Source organism: Trichechus manatus, unplaced genomic scaffold (genome assembly GCF_000243295.1).
Source record: "Trichechus manatus latirostris isolate Lorelei unplaced genomic scaffold, TriManLat1.0 scaffold00213, whole genome shotgun sequence".
In the NCBI taxonomy this organism is placed as follows: Eukaryota; Metazoa; Chordata; class Mammalia; order Sirenia; family Trichechidae; genus Trichechus; species Trichechus manatus.
Window position 1 is genome coordinate 1,700,184 of NW_004444149.1, and position 23,312 is coordinate 1,723,495.

The following is a 23,312-nucleotide window of genomic DNA, read 5'->3' on the forward strand; positions in this document are numbered from 1 at the left end:
TGGTATCTTAGAGTGATAGTCTTGGGGTTTCCTCTAGTCTGTATCAGTACAGTATGTCTGGCCTTTTTTTGGAATTTGAATTTTGTTCCACATTTTTCTCCCATTCTATCTGGGACTTTCTATTGTGTTCCTGGTCAGAGTGGCCGGTAGTGGTAACCAGGCACCATCTAGTTCTTCTGGTCTCAGGTTTGAAGAGGTTGAGTTTGTGTGGGCTGTTAGTCCCGTGGACTAGTTTCTTCTTTGACTCTTTGATTTCCTTCATTCTCTCATGCTCCATATGAGTAGAGATCAATAGTCATATCTTAGGTGCCTGGTCAAAAACTTTTAAGACTCCAGACGCTACTCACCAAACTTGGTTATAGAACATTATCTTTGTGAACTGTGTTATACCCATTGACCAGGTTGTCTCCCCGAGACGATGGTCCCAAGCCTTTTGACCCAGTAAACCAATCCCTCAGGTTGTTGATATGTCTAGGAAGACTCCGTAACTGTGCCTCCCATGTGGTTTGTTATGTATGTGGATATGTATACAGCACACAGAAATATGTGTATGCGTATGCCTACAGATACACCTGTACGTATGCATGCATTTACTTGCATATGTCTTCTTGTATAAATATGTACATACATATCTTCTTATGTAACCACACACAGATTTTTGGTTGTTGTTGCTGTCGTTGCAAAATTGCGTATGTTATAGCATTTACCAAAGTTGTCCTGTTTTCTTGTGTACTTCTTAGTGTCTTTCTTTACCTTGGTCATGTTGTGCTGACTTCATCCATATTTGGTATTGCCTTTCCCATCACCAAAAGTAATAACTGTCTACTCTCTAGAAAGTTATTCCCCCTCCCTCTTCCTCCCATCCTTGGTAGCCATCAAAGAACTTTGCTTTCCATGTGTATATCTATTCTTGACTTTTTGTAATAGCGGGACCATACAATATTTGTCTTTTTGTGACTGACTCATTTCACTCAGCATAATGTCCTCCAAATTCATCCATGTTATGTTTCACAGACTCCTTGTTATTCTTTACAGTTGAATAGTATTCCATTGTGTATGTACCACAATTCGTTTATCCATTCATCCATTGATGGGCACTTAGGTTGTTTTCATCTTTTTTGCTGTTGTAAATAATACTGCAGTGAACACGGGTGTGCATATGTCTATTTGTGTCACTGCTTTTATATCTCTAGGATATGTACCTAGGAGTGGGATTGCTGGATCATAAGGTATTTCTATTTCTAGCTTTTTGAGGAGGCACCATACTGTTTTCCATAGTGGTTGTACCACTTTACATCCCCACCTGCAATGTATAAGAGTTCCATCCCCCTACAACCTCACCAATGTTTGGTGTTTTCTGTTTTTTTTCCATCATTGCCATGTTTGCAGAGGTGAGATGGTATCTCATTGTAGTTTTGATTGACGTCTCTCTAATGGCTAATGAGGAAACCCTGTTGGTGTAGTGGTTAAGAGCTATGGCTGCTAACCAAAAGGTTGGCAGTTCAAATCCACCAAGCGCTCCTTGGAAACTCTATGGGGCAGTTCTGCTCTGTCCTACAGGGTTGCTAAGAGTCGGAATCAACTCAACAGCAACGAGTTTGTTTTTTTTTTTAATGGCTAATGATGGTGAGCATCTTTTCACATATTTGTTAGCCACCTGAATATCCTCTTTGGTGAAGTGTCTGTTCATGTCCTTTGCCCATTTTTTGATTGAATTGTTTGTCTTTTTGTTGTTGAGTTTTTGAAGTTTTCTATATGTTTTAGAGATCAGACCTGTATCAGATATGTCATTGCCAAAGACTTTTTTCCCAGCCTCTGGGTTCTCTTTTTACTCTCTTGGTAAAGTCTTTTGATGAGCGTAAGTATTTAATTTTTAGGAGGTCCCAGTTACCTAATTTTATGCCCAATTAGTTCTTAACTCTTCTGGTCAAGAAATCTTCCTCAACTGTAATCTTTCCTTTTTAACTACAGTGGAAACCCATCTCTAATTTGTTGTGCTCCTAATCGGTTATCTTCCTCTATATGAAAATTCCTTGATTCAGACTTAATGTTGGGTGTCCATATCCTTAGGCATCTTGTTTAAACTTGTAAGTGAGACTGCAGGTTAAAAGAGTTATTCTGCTTTCCCTTCAAAGCAACTGTGTAAGTGTGGCTTTGAGAAATGTCGAGGAATCATCGGAGGCAAGAGTCAACGCATGAATGGACTCAGCAGCAGCAAAAGCAGCCAGCCTGTGGTCACACATAAAAGGCCTGGGCGGTCAAAAGAGAAGAGGAAGTCGAAGCACAAGCTGAAGAAAAGGGTAAATAATGATCTCATGGCTTTCCCCCAAACAGCTGCTTAGAGGCAGTTCTTAGAATGAAAGAAATATCAAAAGGCGGCATTTTAGTATTCTTGGAGGTGATTCCTGATTAATTTTGTGTTTCTGTAATCTGATTCATCTGTTTTTCAGAGAGGCCACCTCTCTGAGGAGCCCAGTGAAAACATCAACACCCCAACAAGACTGACCCCCCAATTACAGATGAAGCCGATGTCCAATCGAGAGAGGTAAAAAGGAGATTTTCTTACCTGAGTCCTTTTGAAATTATGTGATTTTCCTGTCAGTTTAAAAAATCATTATACATCTATATAGTTGAGCCAATTTCTTTAATATGGAAAAGTCTTAACCAGGGGATTAGGGGATCTGTGAGCTTGGATAGGGAAAGAAATTACATCTTTATCTTCCCTAATTTCTAATTGAAATTTAGCATTTCCTTCAATTATGACTGTAGGCCAAAAAAAAAAAAAAAAAAAAAACTACAGCATTAGCAGTGTCCATGACCAATAGAGTAGTGTTTGTCACCCATAGAAAAGATAGATATTTTCATATCAGATTATGTGTGTTATGAATATCTCAAAATAACATTTACAGTCATCACCGCCTCAGAATTACTGTGGTTGTTAGACCCACCGCTAGATCTGTCATTTAATGCATTAAGAAGTAATGTATATTTATATATCATACATTTGGGGTTTTTTTTTAAGTATGCTTTGAAAACTGTATTTCAGTGTACTTTGTTTCCCTTTAATCCTGTGTATTTTATTAATTTGAAAACACTGTTTGGAGAAGGGTTACTGCCAGAGGGATCCATGGCACTAAATAAGCTTCAGAATACCTGCTTCGTTGACATATTGCCAGAGGAATAAAAATGATCACAGTAGTCATTCTTGGTCTTCCCTATGTTTAGATAACTTACTTCTGACGGGACAAATCTTAAGTGAATGTGTCTTCTGTTTTTCAGATATTCTTAGAACATATTCCACAACCTCCCTGACTGTACCTTCCAATATCTTCGAGAGTTTCGTCTTTATTTATAACCTTAGTGTAGTTTTAACCCCTTTCATCCTATTTCACACTGAGTCGCAGAAATTTTACACTTCAGAGAAACTTAGAGATAATCTAGTCCATTGGTTTTCAACCTTGGCTGCGCATTCGCCTGGGGAGGTTTTTCAAAAATCCCAGTGCTCAGGCCACACTCCAGACCACTTAAACCAGAATTTCTGAAGGTAGAACTCAGACATCAGTAGTTCTGAAAGTTCCCCAGGTGATTACAATGTACAGTCAAGGTCAAAAAAAGCAAAAACCAAACCCATTGCCATCAAATCAATTCTGACTCACAGCAACCCTATAGGACAGAGCAGAACTGCCCCATAGGGTTTCCAAGGAGTAGCTGGTGAATTCTAACTGCCAACCTTTTGGTTAGCAGCTGTAGCTCTTATAAAACTAGGCTAATATGCTCCATTTTACCAAGGTCCATAGTCTGTGACTTATGCAAGGTCGCATCCAATTATACTTAGGTTAGGGTATAATTCAAATAATAGAATCACCAAAATTGTGTAGGGTCAGTCAAGATACACATAACTCATTTAAGTTTAGATCCACGTGGGAGGACTGTACCTAACAAAGTCTGCCCAGCACCTATCCACATTTTTATCTTTTTCAAGACTATCTTACATACCTTCGCCTTTATCTGCCAGTCCAGCTCTCCTCGTTAATAGCTGATCCTGAGCCCATACTTAATGGTTGGCAACTTCCTCCAGAATTTTTACAAATACTCCATAAAACTCTGCCTTCAGGTCAGGCTACATTAATAGCCAAAATTTTTGCAGCCATTAAAGTGTTGTTTGCCAGTTATTTGTAAATAATATTTGGAAATGTTTTATGTTATGTGAAAAATAATAAAGATACAAAATTGAATATCTCAATTATAAAAGAAATGCATTAAAATAAGATCCGAAGGGAAATTCACTAAATTTTTTTAAAAATTTTTGTTGTACTTTAGATGAAGGTTTACAGAGCAAAAAATGTTCTCATTAAACAGTTAATATACATATTGTTTTGTAACATCGGTTGCCAACCCCACAAAACGTCAACAGTCTCCCCTTCTCAACCTTGGATTCCTCATTACCAGCTTTCCTGTCCCCTCCTGCCTTCCAATCCTTGCCCCTGGACTGGTGTGCCCATTTAGTCTTGTTTTGTTTTATGGGCCTGTCTAATCTTTGGCTGAAGGGTGAACCTCAGGAGTGACTTCATTACAGAGCTATAAGGGTGTCCGGGGGCCATACTTTTGGGGTTTGTCCAGTCTCTATGAGGCCAGTAAGTCTGGTCTTTGTTTGTGAGTTAGAATTTTGTTCTACGTTTTTTTCCAGCTCTGTCTGGGAACCCTCTATTGTGATCCCCGTCAGAGCAGTCAGTGGTGGTAGCTGGGCACCATCTAGCTGTGCTGTACTCAGTCTGGTGGAGGCGGTGGTAGCTGTGGTCCTTTAGTTCTTTGGACTAATCTTTCTCTTGTGTCTTTTGTTTTCTTCTTTCTCCCTTGCACCAGACAGGGTGAGACCAGTGGAATATCTTAGATGGCTCACTAAAATGTTTTTGAGGGCCGTCTGTTGGTAGCAGGACTTATGGATGAATTTTGTATCTTCTCTTTTTTTGTATTTTTTTTTTTCTATTTTCCATTTTTCTGTAATTTTAAAATAAAAGCATCTAGAAGGAATGATCTATGTTCTTGGGTTTTTTTTGTTGGTTGTAAGTTTATTGTAGAAATAAACATAACAAAACACACACCACTGAACAATTTCTGTGTGTACAGTTCGGTGACATTGATGACATTCTTCAAGTTGTGCAGACATTCTCTCCTTTTCCAAATCATTCTGCCACCATTAACATAAACTCAGTGCCCCTAACCACAAACTCCCCTTTCCCCCTTTCTCTCACCCCTGGTAACCACTAATAATCTTTGGTTTCTATGTATTGTTTATTTCATATAAGTGAGATCATACAATATTTGTCCTTTTGCAGCTGATGTACTTCGCTCAGCATGATGTTTTCAAGGTTCATCCATGTAGTGGCATGCATTAAGACTTCATTTCTCTTTATGGCTGAGTAGGACTCCATTGTGTGTATATACCACAGTTTGTTTATCCATTCATCTGATGGTGAACATTTAGGTTGTTTCCACCTTTGGGCTGTTATGAAAAGTGCTGTGACGAACATCGCCGTACAGGTTTTCGTCTGCATTCCTGCCTTCACTTCTTCTGGGCATACACCTAGGATTAGGATTGCTGGGCCATATGGTGGGTCTAGAGTCAGCTTTTTGAGGAACTGCCACTCTGTTTTCCGTAGGGGCTGTATCATTTTACACTCCCACCAGCAATGGATGAGGTTCCAGTTTCTCCACAACCTCGCCAATACCTGTTGTTTTCCGTTTTTTTTCACCATTGCCATTCTAATAGGTGTGAGGTGGTATCTCATTGTAGTTTTGATTTGCATCTCTCTAATGGCTAATGACGTTGAGTATCTTTTTATGTGCTTGTTGGCCATTTGAATATCCTCTTTGGTGAAAAGTCTGTCCAAGTTATTTGCCCATTTTTTTGATTGGGTTGTTTGTCCTTTTGTAGTTAAGTTATAAAAGTATTTTTTATATATTTTGGATATTAAGCCCTTATCAATATACGGTTCCCAAAGATTTTCTGCTGATCTGTAGGTTGTCTGTTTACTTTCTTTACACAGTCCTTTGATGAACAAAAGTAATGTTCGTGAGGGCTTGTTTATCGGCCTGGCTGCTTGCTGCTGGTGCTTTTCTTAGTCGTAGTTCTACGTTATTTGTTTCCTCAGAGTAGACCCAGTCGGTACACTCATGTGGTCACTAGGAACTGAAAAATGTTTTCGCCAGATATATTGTCTGTACACCAGCTCAGTTCACTGGTTTAAGTATTCGCTTCCATGGTCTGTTAGTGGCTTGCGTGGAGTGGTCGTGTAATAACTACTTAATGAATAAAGGAATTCCCTTCTTTCTTCCTTGCAGAAACTTTGTATTAAAGCATCATGTGTTCTTAGTCCGAAACTGGGAGAAGATTCGGCAGAAACAGGAGGAAGTAAAGCATACCAGTGATAATATTCACTCGGCCTCGTTATATACCCGCTGGAATGGCATCTGCCGAGATGACGGGAACATCAAGTCTGGTAAGGCCTGGGAAACATTACTACTGATGTCTTAAGATTGTCCCAGAAATGATTACTGTAGTTACTTTCAGGGGGAAAAAATCAGTCTATTCAAAATGCCTTTTAGTCTGGACCAAAAAAGTTAGGATTCAAACATACAAACATCAATCTGTAATAACCTGTCCATCCCAGCTCTTCAGCTTCCCTGTCTGTCTTCTAGGGAATAGGAGAAACTCCCTTCCACCTGCCTTCCAAACATCACCTTACTACCCGGAATAGTCACTAAGTATGAGATAGGTAGTGGGCCCTCTGTGTTACCTTCTCAGATGTTCCGGGGAAAAAATACCACCCAGTATCAATTTGAAGATCTTTTTTTTCCCATATTCAGATCAGCAGTACACACGCAAACCTTCAGATTTTTTTTTTAAACGTCACGAGTGAATAATATAATAGCACTCCTGAGTGCAGACCTGTTACCCAGAGTAGATTGAGAGCAGAGGAACTGGCATGTCCAATGATCCTTTCTAACCGAAAGTAAAGTGTTCAAACAGTCATGCTCTTCTCTTCTTTCCTTCTTCCCCTCACAAAGTAGAAGCATTCTCCGTGGTGCATGAGAGAATATGCTGTGTGGGAACTAGATAGTTTCAGAAATTTGCATAGAAGCTCATATCCTCTCAGTGATTTGATTGGCAGAAATTCTTTGAACTTACATCCCAACTAGTGCACATCTTCTGGTAATAGCAGTAATTGTGTTTATTGAGTATTATATGTCAGGCACTGAGCTAATGAAATTAAAAGCATTATTTAATTTGCCACAGGTTAAGTAACTTGCCCAAGGTCACACAGGCAGTGAGTAATGAGGCCAGACTGCAAATACAGACAGACAGATTCTGAAGCCCAGACGTGGACCCACTGTGCTGTACAGGCTTGGCCACTAAGGTGGTAGTTTAGGTCCCTCTTCATTTGCAGCATTTGTCTTTCTGGTAAACCCCAGTGTTTCCCTGATCTTCACTGAGGAGAGAAAGCGCTCTATGACCACCAGTCTATGTAGTCACTTCAGGGAAAACACGGAGCAAATGGCAGCAATCACTGGGGAAGAGAAAGCCACACAGAGCTCCTCTTCTCATGAAAATAATTTTCACTTTATCTTTCCAGATGTCTTCCTGACCCAGTTCTCCGCCCTACAGACAGCACGATCTGTTCGAACTAGACGGTTGGCAGCTGCAGAAGAAAACGTTGAAGTAGCTCGGGCAGCCCGCCTCGCCCAGATCTTCAAAGAGATCTGTGATGGTATCGTCTCTTACAAAGGTGACTATACCCACCCCAAATTCACTCTCCACACTTTGGTTTTGGTTTAAATCCTATCACCTACCCACATATGAGATGTCCAAGACCAAGAACAAGTGACAGTTTAGGATTAGGAGTTTAGGCTTACTCCTTCTACCTTTTCTCAGAGTATAAAATTACAAGACTGATTACAGCCTTCAGGGATTATTTCTTTAAATCCCTAGATGCTACAGATCAAATTATATTATACTGAAATCAATTATTTGTGTTGTATTAGATTCTATTAAAGTTAAGAAATCATATTTTTACTGTAAGATAGAAAGAAGCTGATGCAGGTCTCTGTCTTGGATCTAATTTCTCTGGTTGAGGCAATGAATTAGCGATTTAGCAAAAAAACATGAATGTAAATTTTTGATTGACAGATATCATGGAAAATTTAATAAAAGCTGGGGACCGTTTCTCGAGAAAAATGCACGTGCAGAATTTTGCATGTATTTTGGAGGGTTCACAGGCCCTAAGAACCTCTACATTAAGGAAAAGGAGATACACTTCCAAGAAAGTGACCACTTACTTTAAAAAGAGTTTTTATGCAAACACCTTCACCCCACTTCTTTCTCCTTCTAAGCCACGCCTTTTGGGTGTGTGGTGGTGGGGGTTGGGGGGGGTGTTAAATTTTGAGTAGGTAGTTTTGTAATGTGACTTTTTCTGACCAGGAAGTTTGAGGATGAGGAGGAGATCTTGACACATAAAATTGCTGCTTCTGCCATCGACTTTGGCTTGTCTCCCTTCCTTCCTTCCTTCCTTTCCCTAAATTCTGAAGAATTTGGTTTTTTCTTCCTCTTTTCTTTCTCCGTTTACTGTGTGTTTTTGGTATCTAGTGCCTTTTTGCCTAAGGAAATAGAGAGGAAAGGGGGCCAGTCTGCCCGAAGATGTACAGTTTTGTGACACCCATTGCCTTTATATGCCCAAAAGCTCAGTCTCTGCATACTTGGCTCATGCATCTGCTCTAGCATGAAACTGCAGTCTGTAGACACATCTGCCATTTCACTGCATCGCGACAGGAAACAAGAGGCTTTCTCTCTCTCTCTAGTGAAATTGCTGGAAAGTAACAGTAAGAGAGCAAGTGAGAAGTAGCCCACAGCACACATTCTGTTTTCAGAATAGAAAGTAACCGCTACATGAAAAGAAATTCCAAAAACTATCCACAGTACTAAATTATCCATTGTCTGGAATTTAATTGAATCCAAAACAACAAAATAACTAACTATGGGCCATTAACATGAACTAGAAAACATTTTTTTGGTTAAGATGGTATTTTACTGTAGTAAGATTTGTTAACCAGGAATTTTCCCTAAGCAGCCTAGCTACCTTAATAAGTTCCCATCTCTCATTCATCTTATTAAGAAGTTCTTCTCATTACTCAACTAACATTGAGCTACATTTCAAGCATATATACAATATCTTTCATATTGTAGGAGATCTTGAAGGTACCTTTGAATCCCTGCCTTTACCCACATTCTGAAAACCCCTTGGCATTTTTCAGTCAGACTTCAAAAAAACTTAGATTTTTTTTTTTCTAACTTTTAATTTGGGGGATTCTACTTTTCCAGTTAAGAGCTAATGCTCACCTTTGTTGTATCTTGTAGACCTTCTAATAAACCTTACATTTTTTTGCAGATTCTTCTCGACAAGCACTGGCAGCTCCACTGTTGAACCTGCCCCCAAAGAAAAAGTAGGTTCGCATTTGTGAGAATTGTCTGAGTTTTAGACGAGCGCTGAGTGTACAGACTGACACCCTGGCTCTATGTTCCAGGAATGCCGATTACTATGAGAAGATCTCTGACCCCCTGGACCTCGTCACCATTGAGAAGCAGATCCTCACTGGTTACTATAAGACAGTGGAGGCGTTTGATGCTGACATGCTCAAAGTCTTTCGGAATGCTGAGGTATTTTTCACTGACTTCAAACACAGATGTAAGAAGTTTGTCCTGAAAAGAACCATTCTAACACTTTATGATTCTGAGCCTCCAGTCCTGTCAACCTTCATATTTCTGGTTTAGAAAGACAACCATTTTTATTAAATAGTCATGAGATGTGTCACAGTGTATTAAATACAGTATAGTACTATATATTTAAGACATTGATATGACTAGAATGGAAGGTTGAATCATACCGCAAAAAAGCATTTTTTGTAAAAACCTAATTTAGTATTGAACCTTTATATTTACATTATTCAGACATATTACTACATTCATGGTATTTATGTAGTTTCTGTCCTCACGACAATAAGAAATGCACAGAAATATGTATGTATCAATAGTTAGAAACAAATCTTGAGAGTGGAATTGAGAGGTATCTTGCTAGTAAGTTGTAGAATAAACGAAGCTTATTGAAGTGAAGGTGGCTTTGAACTGACTGAAAGGAGAGGATGAAATAGTGCATAGAAGAGAGGAGATTATTCAGTTACTGGAAGCACCTTGGGGAGGTATTTGAAGGAAAAAAGGCTACTAGATAAAGGAAGACTTAAGGGTGAAGATATGAGAAGAAAACAGACAGGTGGGAGAAGAATTAAAGCCATCTTGAGTTGTAACATGGTATCTGTTGAAACCCAGCTTCCGCATACATTCAAAACCTGTAGTTCAGTCCCTGATATCTGCAGGACAGCAGTAAATGGAGCATTTCTATACATTATGCCAATGATATTAATTCATATTCCATCATCCCTGAGGACAGTACAGCTGACGAATTGAACAGATTTCAAGAGCAATAGAACAGATGGAAAAAGTACCATGCAGAGTCTAACTTCAGTTCATTTTGGTTGCTTAAGTAGATTATTATTGACTGCCTGGCCATATATTTGATTCTATTGAAAATCTGTTAACCAAATAGGAGGGTAAAGAAAATCAAGCTACCTTTTCAGGTATATTTTTAAGCAAAATTGAGAAGACCAAACGATCTCTTTTTTGTGCTTTCTTCAGAAATACTATGGGCGTAAATCCCCAATCGGAAGAGATGTTTGCCGCCTGCGCAAAGCCTATTACAATGCCAGGCATGAGGCATCAGCCCAGATCGATGAGATCGTGGGAGAGACAGCAAGTGAAGCAGACAGCAGTGAGACCTCAGTCTCTGAGAAGGAGAATGGGCATGAGAAGGACGATGATGTCATCCGCTGTATCTGTGGCCTCTACAAGGATGAAGGCCTCATGATCCAGTGTGACAAGTGCATGGTGAGGGTCAGGAAGTGAAGCAAAAGCCTAGTCATGATAAGCATGCTGACCTATTCAAAGAGCAAGCCCCTACGTCTGCTGGATTGGCCTGACAGGCTTTTTCTGCACTGTAACCCAGCTTTGGTTTCCCTTATCCCTCACTGATCACCGTATTGCCTTCCCCTTTTTATATTTCTCTTTCATTCTCCTTCCCTTCTTTTTCTGCCTCCCATCCCTTCTGCCCACTTTCCACACTACACTTCTCATGTGATCCGGATCAGTGAGAATGATAGTATTTAGGATAGTGCTTTACCTTGAAAAAATATTAGAGACAGTACACTGTATATACAGCATTCATACAAACAGAGTGCAGTATAGAAGGAACTTAGGGTGCCTGATGGAGGAGGCAAGGCCTTTAGCCCTAGTAGCCCCACTTAATACATTTGAACTTGTTACTTTATATTTAAAATGGAAGTAAGTAACTTACAGGATTGTTGGGAGGATAAAATTAGATAAGGGGTAAGTGGAAGCAGCTTGTAACTTTAAAGCCTGTCACAAACCAAAAAAAAAAAAACCCATTGCCATTGCCGTGGAGTCGATTGGTACCTTATTCATTTGTCCTCCTAGTCTCTCTATCTCCCCATTTTAATTTGTCCAGATCTGTGTATTATGAAACTGAACTGTATGCTCACCTATCCAGACGAGACATTTTCAGGTCGTGGTTCTTTGTCCTCCTGTTTTACCATTTATCTCTTAAGTTGTCCCTTGGCCACTTCCCCTTAGTCCCTGTTTTCCTTCCCCTTACCCTGTTTCTAATTTTTAATTTTGCCTCTTAATCCCTGAGACTTCTCGCCAGTGAGTCTAAGCCCCGTTTTGTCTGCAGGTGTGGCAGCACTGTGACTGTATGGGGTTGAACTCAGATGTGGAGCATTACCTTTGTGAGCAGTGTGACCCCAGGCCTGTGGACAGGGTGAGCGGCCCCCTGACCATCTCTGTGGTCTCTAAGTGGGAGATGTAGCACATGGTGTCTTACCTGCACTGTTACTGCCGAGTTAGAACTGCCTTTGGTAAATTACCTTCTCTGTCTCTCAGTTGCTTAAACTTTACATTGAGAGTACTGATTTTGCCCTTCCTTTTCTCAGGAGTGTGATCAAAGGGAAAATAAAATACTTAAAAATCTTTGGAAGGAAACGTACTATATAAAACTAAGATTTTTTTATGTAAATACTATTAACTATTCATAAAAGAGGAGCCCTGGTTACACAGTGGTTAGCGTTCGGATGCTAACTGAGAAATCGGCAATTTGAACCCACCGGCCGCTCCACGGGAGAAAGATGTGTAGTCTGCTTCTGTAAAGATTTACAGCTTTAGAAACTCTATCGGACAGTTTGACTCTGTCCTATAGGATCGTTACGAGTCGGAATTGACTCGTTGGCAGTGCGTTTGGTTTTTTTAATTCATAAAAGGGGTAACTTGTAAAATCCAGAACTTGAGTACGCTAAATATCAGTTACATTAAACCCGTTGCCATTGAGTTGATTTCGACTCATAGCCACCGTATAGGATAGAGTAGAATTGCTCCATAGTGTTTCCAAGGAGCAGCTGGTGGATTCGAACTGCTGACCTTTTCATTAGCAGCCAAGCACTTAACCACTGTGCCACCAGGGCTCCAAATAATAGACAGGCCTATAAAATAACCAACAACACCCACGAGGAAAGTACTCCTTAGAACAGTCATCTATGTGCAACCAAAAGAGCAGCATCTACCCAAAAGCAGTGATTAGCAGCTGAGCTTTTGTGTTAGGCAGTGTTTAATAATGAAGAGAGCACTGGACTCAGAATCATCCGAGCTTGGTCTTAGGACCACCTTACAGCTAAAAAGCTTGGAGAGAGTGAGTGACTTGCCCACGTTATTAAGTGGGTTTTTGTCTTGGGTCTGCCCTGTTTATTTGTGTGATCCTGACAGGTTACTTCTATCAGAGGAGGGATTAGGCAGTATTTCTTAACAGTGGCTGTGGTAGTTCTGGGGAACAGGTCTTTGTTGTGAGAGATGCAGTACACAATGCTTGGCTTGCCTGGCCCCTAAGCACTAAGTGCCAGTAGCATCTTCTCATCATTGCAACAATCAAAGTGACCCTTCAGGGACAGGAAAGCTGGTGATAGGGAACCCAAGGTTGAGTAAGGACAGTATTGACACGTAGTGGGGTTGTTAACCATTGTCATAGAGCAATATGTATACTAACTGTTTAATGAGAAACTATTTTGTTTCCTAAACCTTCATCTAGAATGAGAATAGCAGCACAACTGGAAGAACGTAATCGATGTCACTGAATTGTACATGTAGAAATTTTTGAAATGGTGTATCTTTGGCTATGTATATTTTCACCAAAAAAGAAAGAAAGGTCCTCTGAGGTCAAGAAGGGAGAGTGTTGACATGTCATGGGGTTGTTAACCAGTGTCATAAAACAGTATGTGTACTGACTATTGAATGAGAGACTATTTGATCTGTAAACCTTCACCTAAAGTACAATTAAAAAAAAAAAAAAAGTGACCCTTCACACATTGTCAGATGCCTCCTTGATGGCACAGAGCAACCACACAGTTAGTGCTTCACAGAACATAGTTTGGGATACTCGTCCTATCAGTTTTGTCCTCTGCCTTTGCTTTTTCAGGTTTAACAACTCTAGTTGCTTTTTTTTTGGTATCTGTGGTACATTGGAATGACTGAAGAAGTCTTAATTAGTTGGGAATTCTCGGTTTTAGTTCTTTTCCTCTCTTGAATAGAGCGCAATAGGCTGGATGTACAGTTCCAGCCCTTATCCATTGGCTTTCTGCTCTTATCAGGAGGTACCCATGATCCCTCGGCCCCACTATGCCCAGCCTGGCTGTGTCTACTTCATCTGTTTGCTGCGCGATGACCTGCTGCTTCGTCAAGGTGAGTGCATAGGAGGTAGCCTCTCTGAACAGTAGGAGGCATCTGCTGGCTGCATGATAATCTTTGTCTCCATATGACCAATAGGATATAGGTTTTTATAGTCTATAATCCTTATCGCCCCTCCACAAAATAAAACTAATCTGGAGAGACAAGAGTGTTATAAAGCTAACTTTAAGACTAGGGAAAACATACAGGAAGCCCAGGAGATGGAAGGTCTTCCTTGTGTCCTCCTCAGTCTAGAGTTGACCACCACCGTCATTAGACTGCTGTTGTCTTAGATTGTAAGTTCTTTCTAGTAGACCTTTGTTCAGACAAATGAATGCCTAACAGAATTCATGCAGGAGTCATTTTAACCCTCTCCTGTGTTCTGTGCCATCCTAGGTGACTGTGTCTATCTGATGAGGGATAGTCGGCGCACCCCTGATGGCCACCCCGTCCGTCAGTCCTACCGACTGTTATCTCACATTAACCGAGATAAGCTTGACATCTTCCGAATAGAGAAGCTTTGGAAGAATGAAAAGTATGTGTTGAGGTCCTATCTGTTTCCTCTGACTGCGCCCTAGCAGCAGAGAGCTTAGTCACTAGGTTCTTGCTTTATCGTCTAAACCTCTACCTTCTCGTTTTTTCCATTTTTTTATTAGAGAGGAGCGGTTTGCCTTTGGTCACCATTATTTCCGTCCCCACGAAACTCACCACTCTCCATCCCGTCGGTTCTATCACAATGAACTCTTCCGGATGCCCCTCTATGAGATCATCCCCTTGGAGGCTGTAGTGGGGACCTGCTGTGTGTTAGACCTTTATACATACTGTAAAGGTAAGTGATCTGGGCTTAGTTGACAAATAACTGATAACTACTGTCTATCTAGCATTCTGTTAAGATTTCTAGGGAGATATGTTCTTTCATCGACCCTATATATTAATAATAATGAAATAGTTTTATAAGCTTCGTGGTTAACATTGTAGGCTATGGAGTCAGTCAATCTAATGTCAGATTCCAGCTCCATCACCTTTTACCTATGTGCCCTTGGGCAGGTTCTTATCTAAGTGTCAATTTTCCCACTGAAAATAGGGATTGGTATCTATCTTAGAGAGTTTTGTAAAGATTAATTGAAATATTACGCACAGAAAACAATATTCTTTCATGGTTACCAAGAGTGGGAGGGAGAGGGAGGGGGAATCGCTCTCTAGATAATAGATACTTGTTACTTTTGGTGATGGGAAAGGCAGTACCAAATATGGGTGAAGTCAGCACAACATGACCAAGGTAAATAAAGACACTAAGAAGTACACAAGAAAAAAGGACTATTTTAGTAAATGCTGTAACGTATACAGTTTTGTAACAACCAAACAATCTGTGTGGTTACGTAGGTAGGTATGGATGCGTATATGTGTATGGGAAGGCGTGTGCACGTAAACGCACGGGCACGTCTAGGTGCGTTTGTAGGCGTACACGTGTCCACAGCTCTGTGTGCTGCGTGGATATCCGTACATATAGCAAAGCACAGAGGGGGACAGTTACAGAGGCTTTCTAGACATATCCAAACAACTCACATGATTGGTTTACTGAGTTAAAAGGCTTAGGACCATAGTCTCGGGGACAACGTAAGTCAATTGGCATAACAGTTCATAAAGATAATGTTCTACATTCTAGTTTGGCGAGTAGCGTCTGGGGTCTTAAAAGCTGGCAAGTGACCATCTAAGATATGACTACTGGTCTCTCCTCGTATGGAGCAAAAGAGAATGAAGGAACCAGAGGCTCCAAGAAGAAATCAGTCCACAGGACTAATAGCCCACAGGAACCACAGCCTCTTCTAACCTGAAACTGGAAGAACTAGATGATGCCTAGTTACCACTACCTACCATTCCGACCAGGGACACAATAGAAGGTCCTGGATGGAATGGAAGGAAAATGTAGAACAAAATTCAAGTTCCTAAAAAAGGGCCAGACCTACTGGATTGATAGAGACTAGAGGAACCCCTGACACTGTCGCCCTAAGGTAACCTTTGAACTTGGAACCAAAGCTGTTTCTGGAGGTCACCTTTCAGCCAAATAATAGATTGGCATATAAAATAACAAATATCACCCATGAGTAATGTGCTTCTTTAAACAATCAGCTATATTAATATTAAACCAAACAGTCAACATTTACCCAAAAGCAAAGATGAGAAGGCAGGGAGAGGAAGGGAAGCTGGATCAATGGAAACGGAACAACGAGAATGGAAATAATGAAAATGTTGACCCACTGAAAACTGTAACCAATGTCATGGAATAATTTGTATAAAAATTTTTAAATGGAAACCTAATTTGCTGGGTTAACTTTCACCTAAAACACAATAAAATATTATTTATAAAAAAGATGAAATAATCTATGAAAGCACCCGACCCAGTTTATGGCTCACAGTAAAAGCCTGATTTTTTTCTCTGAATAGTCTAGAAGACTGCATACTCCATTCTAAAAGCTGACAACTCGCTTGGAGCTCTGTGACGCTGATAATCCCCCCATTTTCCCAGTAACAATGCTTTCCTTTCCTAGATGTACATCTCTCTTTTGTACTTGCACTCTTTCTGCGTATCTCCCCCATAGTCTGCTGTTGTTTCCTCAAAATGTTTTCCCTGCAGCACGCCAGTAATCTCCAATTCCAGATTTGTTTTTAATCCTACAGCGTGCCCTTCTATTCTTACATCCCTTTTCCTTTTTTGACACCAGTGTCTGGGATTTCTCCTTTCTTTGGTAACCACCAAATGCTCAGTTGTTTGTTCTCCCCTCAAAATAGCCACAATATTTCCCCCTTAAGGGTCTGATGCTACTCTGGCTTCTGTCCCAATGGTGTGGTGGTGTCTGGGCAGCTCAGGGTGAGGAAAGGGGAAGTGGAGGGTGCTTTAACAGTGTTGGATTCATAGGGCGACCCAAAGGCGTGAAGGAGCAGGATGTGTACATCTGTGATTATCGGCTCGACAAGTCAGCACACCTGTTCTACAAGATCCACCGGAACCGCTATCCTGTCTGCACCAAACCCTACGCCTTTGATCACTTCCCCAAGAAGCTCACTCCTAAAAGAGATTTCTCAGTAAGTCTCCCTCCTCTCTTAAGGGGACAGTGTGTCAGGACAGTCTGGTTCATGCATGGAATTCTTCAGAGTCAGAATCTTTAAGGGCTCTTTGCTTCTTTATTCTGTTTTCATCCCAAACTGTGGAAATCTCTGTCTCTATTTGAGATGTATTAAATGTGAACATTTAGGTTACATTTCCTCCCCTGGGCGTGTCTCAGGAAATTGTTGGTTACAGGGTTACGCCTTGATAGGGTTTCTTCTCCTCCCCCCACCGCTCCTCAGTCTCTGTCCCTGAGTCCCACCTGTGTGGTTTTTGTTTTGTTGTTCACACCCATAATTTTAAGAAGCAAGTAGAAGGAATGGCAAGAACCCGAAGAAACCTTTGGTGAAAATAATTAACAGTGCTTTTTCTTTTTATCCTTGGATTAGTAATGTAACACATAATTGTTATATAAAATTTGAAAAGTAGGGGAAGTGCTAAGAAGAAAAAAAAATTGTATTATCCCACTGTCCCACTGTTCACATTTTGGTATATTCATTTTTCACCTTTTTTTGTGTATATTTTTCTTTCAAATTGTCGAGCACATACTCCACCAATTATTTTGTGCCAGTCATCACTCCATAAAGGTTTTGGTCACCTGCTCGCTGTAATGAAGTCCTGGGTTGAGCTCCTCATCCTTGAGTCTTCTTTTAGTGGGCCTGTCAGAATTTATACCTGCCATCCTGGAGTTCTTAGAAATAACCTAAGCAGAAAGTAGACCTTTATGTTTCCTATTTTTCCTTTTTTTTTTTTTTCCAAATTTCTCCAAGCAGTATTTTGTCTTCTCTCCACCTACCACCAGTCACTTCCTCTCATCTAGACTTCTTTGGTCTTGCTTGCTAAATCAGCAGTGGAGTACGCATTGGTTAGCTTTGAAACCCCAGCCTCCGCTTTAAAACATGGGCTAAGGCAGAGAAGATTGTAAGCTTGTCCCTTCTAATGTCATTCTAGGATTACAGAATGCTAAAAACTGCTGTGGCCTACAGATTGATTAGAAGTACTGAACTTCTGACTTTAAAACATGATCACCTGGCTTGTAAGGGCTTTGGCCCTATTTTTTTCTGCCTTTTCCTCCTTACCCATTACCTTCCTACCTCCCCAGCTCCCTTATCCTGAGTTGGCCCCAGATCATCTAATCCAGCTTTGATAGCTTCTGCAGTGTGCATGCTTACCTCTCCCTTTTCTTCTCTGCAGCCTCATTATGTCCCAGACAACTACAAGAGGAACGGAGGGCGGTGAGTCCCGTGGGGGATGTGAGGATCCTAAGGGATTGACCAAGAGCTTGAATGGAGCAAGAGAACAACCACCTGCCCACCCGGCCCCACCTCTAGGACTGGGGATTCTCTGAGAGAGTAGCCAGCAGAGTGCCAGCACTAAGATAGAGGACGTCAGTAGGGTGGTATCAACATGGGGCCTTAGTTGGGGTGGAATGCGGCAAGATGTGCAAGGAGTAGAGAGATGGGGAACGGAACTTCAAAGAGATTCAGGAAAGTCTCCTTTCAGATATCCTCAAGCTTTCCCCATCACTCCAAGATATGTCAGCTCTTGGGTCCTCTCTCAAGGAACAGAAGTAGCCAGAACGACACAGTTTCGGCTGAGCAAAGAGCAGTTTAGTTTGGATTCACAGCTTTTAGTTTTGCTTGTTTGTTCATGAGAAGGGTACTCCTGGAGAAAGAGCACAGAGGCTTTTCTTCAGTTGCCTCAGCTGTTAAATAGGGGCCTAACAACTGTTTTATCTACGTCACTGGTTTATCATAAGGGAAACACTGCTAGATGTGAAAAGGGATTCAGGAAAAGTAGCAACTCCATTTAAGTACCTATCCTTGTCTGTGGACTATTGACGTCACAGGGCTGTGGCCCACTTCTGTGTACTCATGGAGTAGTCAGGTAGAGCCAGCTAAGCGCTTTTACCAGCCTTGCTGTATTTTATGGGCTCATATATCATTTATGCTCCAAATTCCTGAGAGAAAAAAAAAAAGGTTGATTTTACAATTAGAAATTAAATTTCAGAGAAAGGTAGTGATTTGTTCAAATAATAACAAAGTAATAGAAGACCAGAGCCAGGTTTCCTACCTCTGGAGCCGAAGCGCTCAAGTCATCCTGAGGCCTCTACCCGCCATTCCCCTCCTGCCCTGAGTAGCCTGCTCTCCTTGCACTAAATTCACATGCCCTTCTGGCAGATCATCCTGGAAGTCTGAGCGCTCAAAGCCACCCCTCAAAGACCTGGGCCAGGAAGACGATGCTCTGCCCTTGATTGAGGAGGTTCTGGCCAGCCAGGAGCAAGCAGCCAACGAGATGCCCAGCCTAGAGGAGCCAGAACCAGAGGGGGCCACCGCTGAGGTCAGTGAGGGTGGAAAGAAACAAGAGGACAGCAGCCAGGAATCCCAGCCAGCCTGCACCCCTGAGGAGCGACGGCATAACCAACGGGAGCGGCTCAACCAGATCTTGCTCAATCTCCTTGAAAAAATCCCTGGAAAAAATGGTGAGGAGCAACAGGCTCATATCTAGAGTCTAATATAAATGGGAAGTAGGTGGAAATGCAATGAATAAAGGCAACTCCTAGTTACTGGCACAGAATAGAAAGTGTTCTAAGAAAATGACACAATTCTTTCATAGGCCTTTAGTTATGACATGAAGGTGAAACTGTGGGAGGGGAGGATCTCCTTCCCTAGAGAACAACCCTCTTCATCTAGGACTGGCCAAAAACACCAAATCTGTTGCCGTCGAGTCGATTTCAACTCATATCGACCCTGTAGGACAGAGTAGAACTGCCCCATAGGGTTTCCAAAGAGAGGCTGGTGGATTCGAACTGCTGACCTTTTGGTTAGCAGCCAAGCTCGTAACCACTTCTCCACGAGGGCTTCTCTAGATCTGGAGGAGGGTCTAATTGCTTATAGGTGGAAAAGGAATAATAGAATTCCTCTGATCTCCTCAGAGCTCGAGTGTGGTATTTGATGAGTCTCCTTGCTTCTCTTTTCAGCCATCGATGTGACCTACTTGCTGGAGGAAGGATCAGGCAGAAAACTGCGAAGGCGTACCTTGTTTATCCCAGAAAGCAGCTTTCGGAAGTGAACCTTAAAGAATTAGAACCTCAGGCATCTGGGATCCATCCAGTGGAGCTAGCCAGTCCTGCCTCCTGCTCTCTGGGTGCGGACAGGGTGGGAAGGGTCCATCCAGTCAAGGGGAATGGGGCCATGCTGTTAGCACTAGGTACTTCATAAACCTTGCAGCTGCCGGAGAGGAAGAGGAAGGGGATCTGTCCAAGACAGCTGAGCTGAATTTATTTTCCTCTCCATTGCTTCACCCTGAGGGTTAATAATGTGGGGAGGAGTGAGGGGCACACTGGGGGTGACTAGAGCCTATTGGTACTTTGCAACACTTGCCCCTCCTTCCAGCTTGGGTTTTCCGTGTCATCATCTGATCTTACAGGCGCTGCTGAGAAGCTGCTTCCCATACCCAGGTATTACTCAAAATCCAAAGGGATGGGACCAGGATCCCCACCCTACCCCATCTGTTCTCTATAGGCTCCAAGAGCTACCCCAGAGACCTAAAACAGAAATAGCTGGGGCCTCTTCCCAGATCCCTAACTTGGAAAGTTTTTGTCTCCTCTCTTGTCCAACCAGGTCAAGGTAAAATGTGAGTCGACAGCTCAGAGCACTTGGAGCTGCTGCCCCTCTCCCTGCCTCTACTCCCCAGAATGGGATCACGGGATAGAGAGGGCCTCCGTGGGGGCAGAGGGCACAGTACTTCTTGTAACTATTTTTATTTGTTTCACCCTTCGTGACCTGCGAACAGATTTTTCTCTGATGGGAAAGCCAGGCCCCCGCCAGCACACGTGCTGTTTTTGATGCTCTGTGGTTCTTGTGTGTCTGCTGTGCTGTGCAAACGGAGACGTGTTTCCAAATTAAAACATTTAAAAACCTGCATAAAAAGAGCTCTAAATCCCCCCAACAAAAGACACTACATAAACTGTTGAGCAGTATTCACCTATCAGAGTATTTGTTGTGAGTGTAGATTATCAACTGAAAACACTACTCTTGTGTTCTTAATTGTACAGTTTTCGATGTCCATCTCTGAAAGAGACAGTGTGTTCTCCCTACCCCCGTCCCATCTTCCTCCACCCTCCTGAGGGACTTCATTGTCAGGAGGGATATCCAGGGTGTCTCCCTCCTTCCCGTTCTCTTGGCCAGAAGTTACCAGACTATACTGTCTCTTTAAAACTAAAATTTAAAAAGCTTTGCTTTGTTGTCTTCTCAGACATACATATGCATATACGTTTTAGACGTTCTTATAAAAGATGGTTTTTAAATGTGCCAAGTTGTGTATATATATACATATATATATCTGCTGCGTGATTGGTAAGCAATACAATAGTCAACATGTCCCCATTACTTTTTTCTAATACTGGACCAATGCTGTCCTGATTGTACATTTCCCCTTACGATGATGACGCTCTGACTCGTTTAGGTAGAAACATTGACCACCTTCCATTCCATTGAATTTTTTTTTCTTTTACCTCCTTTCTGTGTCAATCTTGAGGACAAAACAAAACAAAACAAAACAAAAAGACGGGATGCCAGAGATCCCCTTGAGCAGAGAAAAAAGCAGAATAAATATTTTATTAAAGAAAAAAGAGAATTAAGAAAATAGTTTGGAGTATTTTCTTACTGTAGAGAAGCACTGTACATTACTGAGAGACCTGGGTATAAGATACTCACGTGTGGAGTTGGAAAAATCGCATGTCCAAGCCCGTCTGAGTGGTTTCTTTGGGTTTTCATTGCAGGGATAGGGTGGGAGGGAGGTGGGAACAGGGGCACTTTGGGGGTCTCCTTTTAGTCAAAAGCAGGAAAGTGACAAGAAAGAGAAGATTAAAACTCGATGTTTCCTTTAATAGTGTTAAACACTAAAATTTTAAAAAAGACATAAAAAGAAAAAAAAACTTTTAAAATGCGAGAACAGAAGCAAAAGACACTACGCTCTGTCATTTTCTCTTTCTTTTGTTGAAAGACTAAAAACTGAAATGTTTTTTAGACAATCAAATGTTAGGTAAGTGCAAAAACTTGTTTTTTCTTACTGGTGTAGAAATTAATGCCTTTTTTTATTTTTCGGTTATTTTATAATAACTAAATAAAAAGAACCCCCCAGCTGCCAGGCGGGTTTTGGTGTTTGAAATGCGGGGCAAAGCACTACATCACTGCAAATAGATACAGAGTTAGTCTGCATGTCTGTAGGCTGTGTGATTGCGGAAAATATAAATGCTGCTAATATATTTCCTTTTTACAAAAGCATATCTAAATAGATGATTGTTTTGATGTTAATCTTTGTAAATTATGTATTACCAATTTTAACATTGGATGTAATTGCATAAAAAGCTTGCATCTCAATCCTTGAAAGTCTAGTATTAAATGGAAAAACTTTTCCTAACTGTGGAGTGGTGAGCTTGCGATTTTTTCCTCTTTCCTGCCCTCCATTTATCTTCCAGGATCTCCTCCGGCCTGTTTCTAAAGGGATCTTCCTAAAACCACATCATCAGCTTCCTGGGCCCCACAGGCGCCTACTCACCCGTGGTTGGCTACTGGATAAAGCCAGTGCCTTATTCCCAGGGTCCTTCTAGTCTCGGCCCAGCCTACCCAGCCGGCACAATCAACTGCAGCACATGTCCAGCTGTCTCTCAAACATGCCGTGCTGCCCTGCGCCTTCCTCCCTGCACAGCAAGCATCATCTCATCCCATGCTCGTTAACAACCTCCAAGGTGGGCAGCAAAAGCTTTAGACCACATTTTCCAGGCCACTGTGTGTTAGACCAGAGCCCTGGTGGCACAGTGGTTAAAGCGCTAAGCTGCTAACCGAAACGTCAGCGGTTCGAATCCACAAGCTGCTCCGTGGGAGAGCAATGTGGCAGTCTGCTTCTATAAAGGTTTACAGCCTTGGAAACACTATGGGGCAGTTCTGCTCTGTCCTGTAGGGTTGCTATGAGTCGGAATTGACCAGAAGGCAGTGGGTTTGGTTGTAGATGTATTAGACCACTTCCACTCTAAGCTGTTTACATGTATTCTTTTTTTTTTAATGCTAACAACAGCCCTTTGAGGTAGCTACCATATCCCGATGTTACAGGTAGGGAAACTGAAGCAACAGAGAGGTTAAGTTACTGGTCCAGGATCAGTTGGTTAATCCTTCAACCTGGTTAGTCCTCTAAAGTCATTATTCACATTTTGTAGAAATAAAAACTGAAGCTGAGAGAGGTTAACTTGCCAAAGATAACCTACTAACTAGTGTTGGAGCCAGAACTCCAAAGTCTGTATTCTCATCCACAAAT

General features: G+C 41.6%; 1 protein-coding gene across 6 annotated transcripts in view; it reads left to right on the forward strand.

The window, feature by feature from the left end:
• The window catches only part of ASH1L (ASH1 like histone lysine methyltransferase), a 239,739-nt gene extending 218,668 nt beyond the window's left edge, over window positions 1-21,071 (forward strand). For all 6 annotated transcript variants that reach the window (XM_023742556.1, XM_023742554.1, XM_023742553.1 and 3 more), the window contains 15 exons: window positions 2,136-2,300; window positions 2,451-2,545; window positions 6,343-6,500; window positions 7,635-7,787; window positions 9,444-9,498; window positions 9,580-9,712; window positions 10,745-10,993; window positions 11,856-11,942; window positions 13,816-13,906; window positions 14,288-14,426; window positions 14,548-14,720; window positions 16,809-16,975; window positions 18,192-18,232; window positions 19,178-19,479; window positions 19,978-21,071. In XM_023742556.1, coding sequence (XP_023598324.1) covers window positions 2,136-2,300; window positions 2,451-2,545; window positions 6,343-6,500; window positions 7,635-7,787; window positions 9,444-9,498; window positions 9,580-9,712; window positions 10,745-10,993; window positions 11,856-11,942; window positions 13,816-13,906; window positions 14,288-14,426; window positions 14,548-14,720; window positions 16,809-16,975; window positions 18,192-18,232; window positions 19,178-19,479; window positions 19,978-20,069 — 2,100 coding nt within the window. In that variant the 3' untranslated portion in view covers window positions 20,070-21,071. The remainder of the gene's footprint in view (window positions 1-2,135; window positions 2,301-2,450; window positions 2,546-6,342; window positions 6,501-7,634; window positions 7,788-9,443; window positions 9,499-9,579; window positions 9,713-10,744; window positions 10,994-11,855; window positions 11,943-13,815; window positions 13,907-14,287; window positions 14,427-14,547; window positions 14,721-16,808; window positions 16,976-18,191; window positions 18,233-19,177; window positions 19,480-19,977) is intronic.
• Window positions 21,072-23,312: the final 2,241 nt, after the last annotated feature.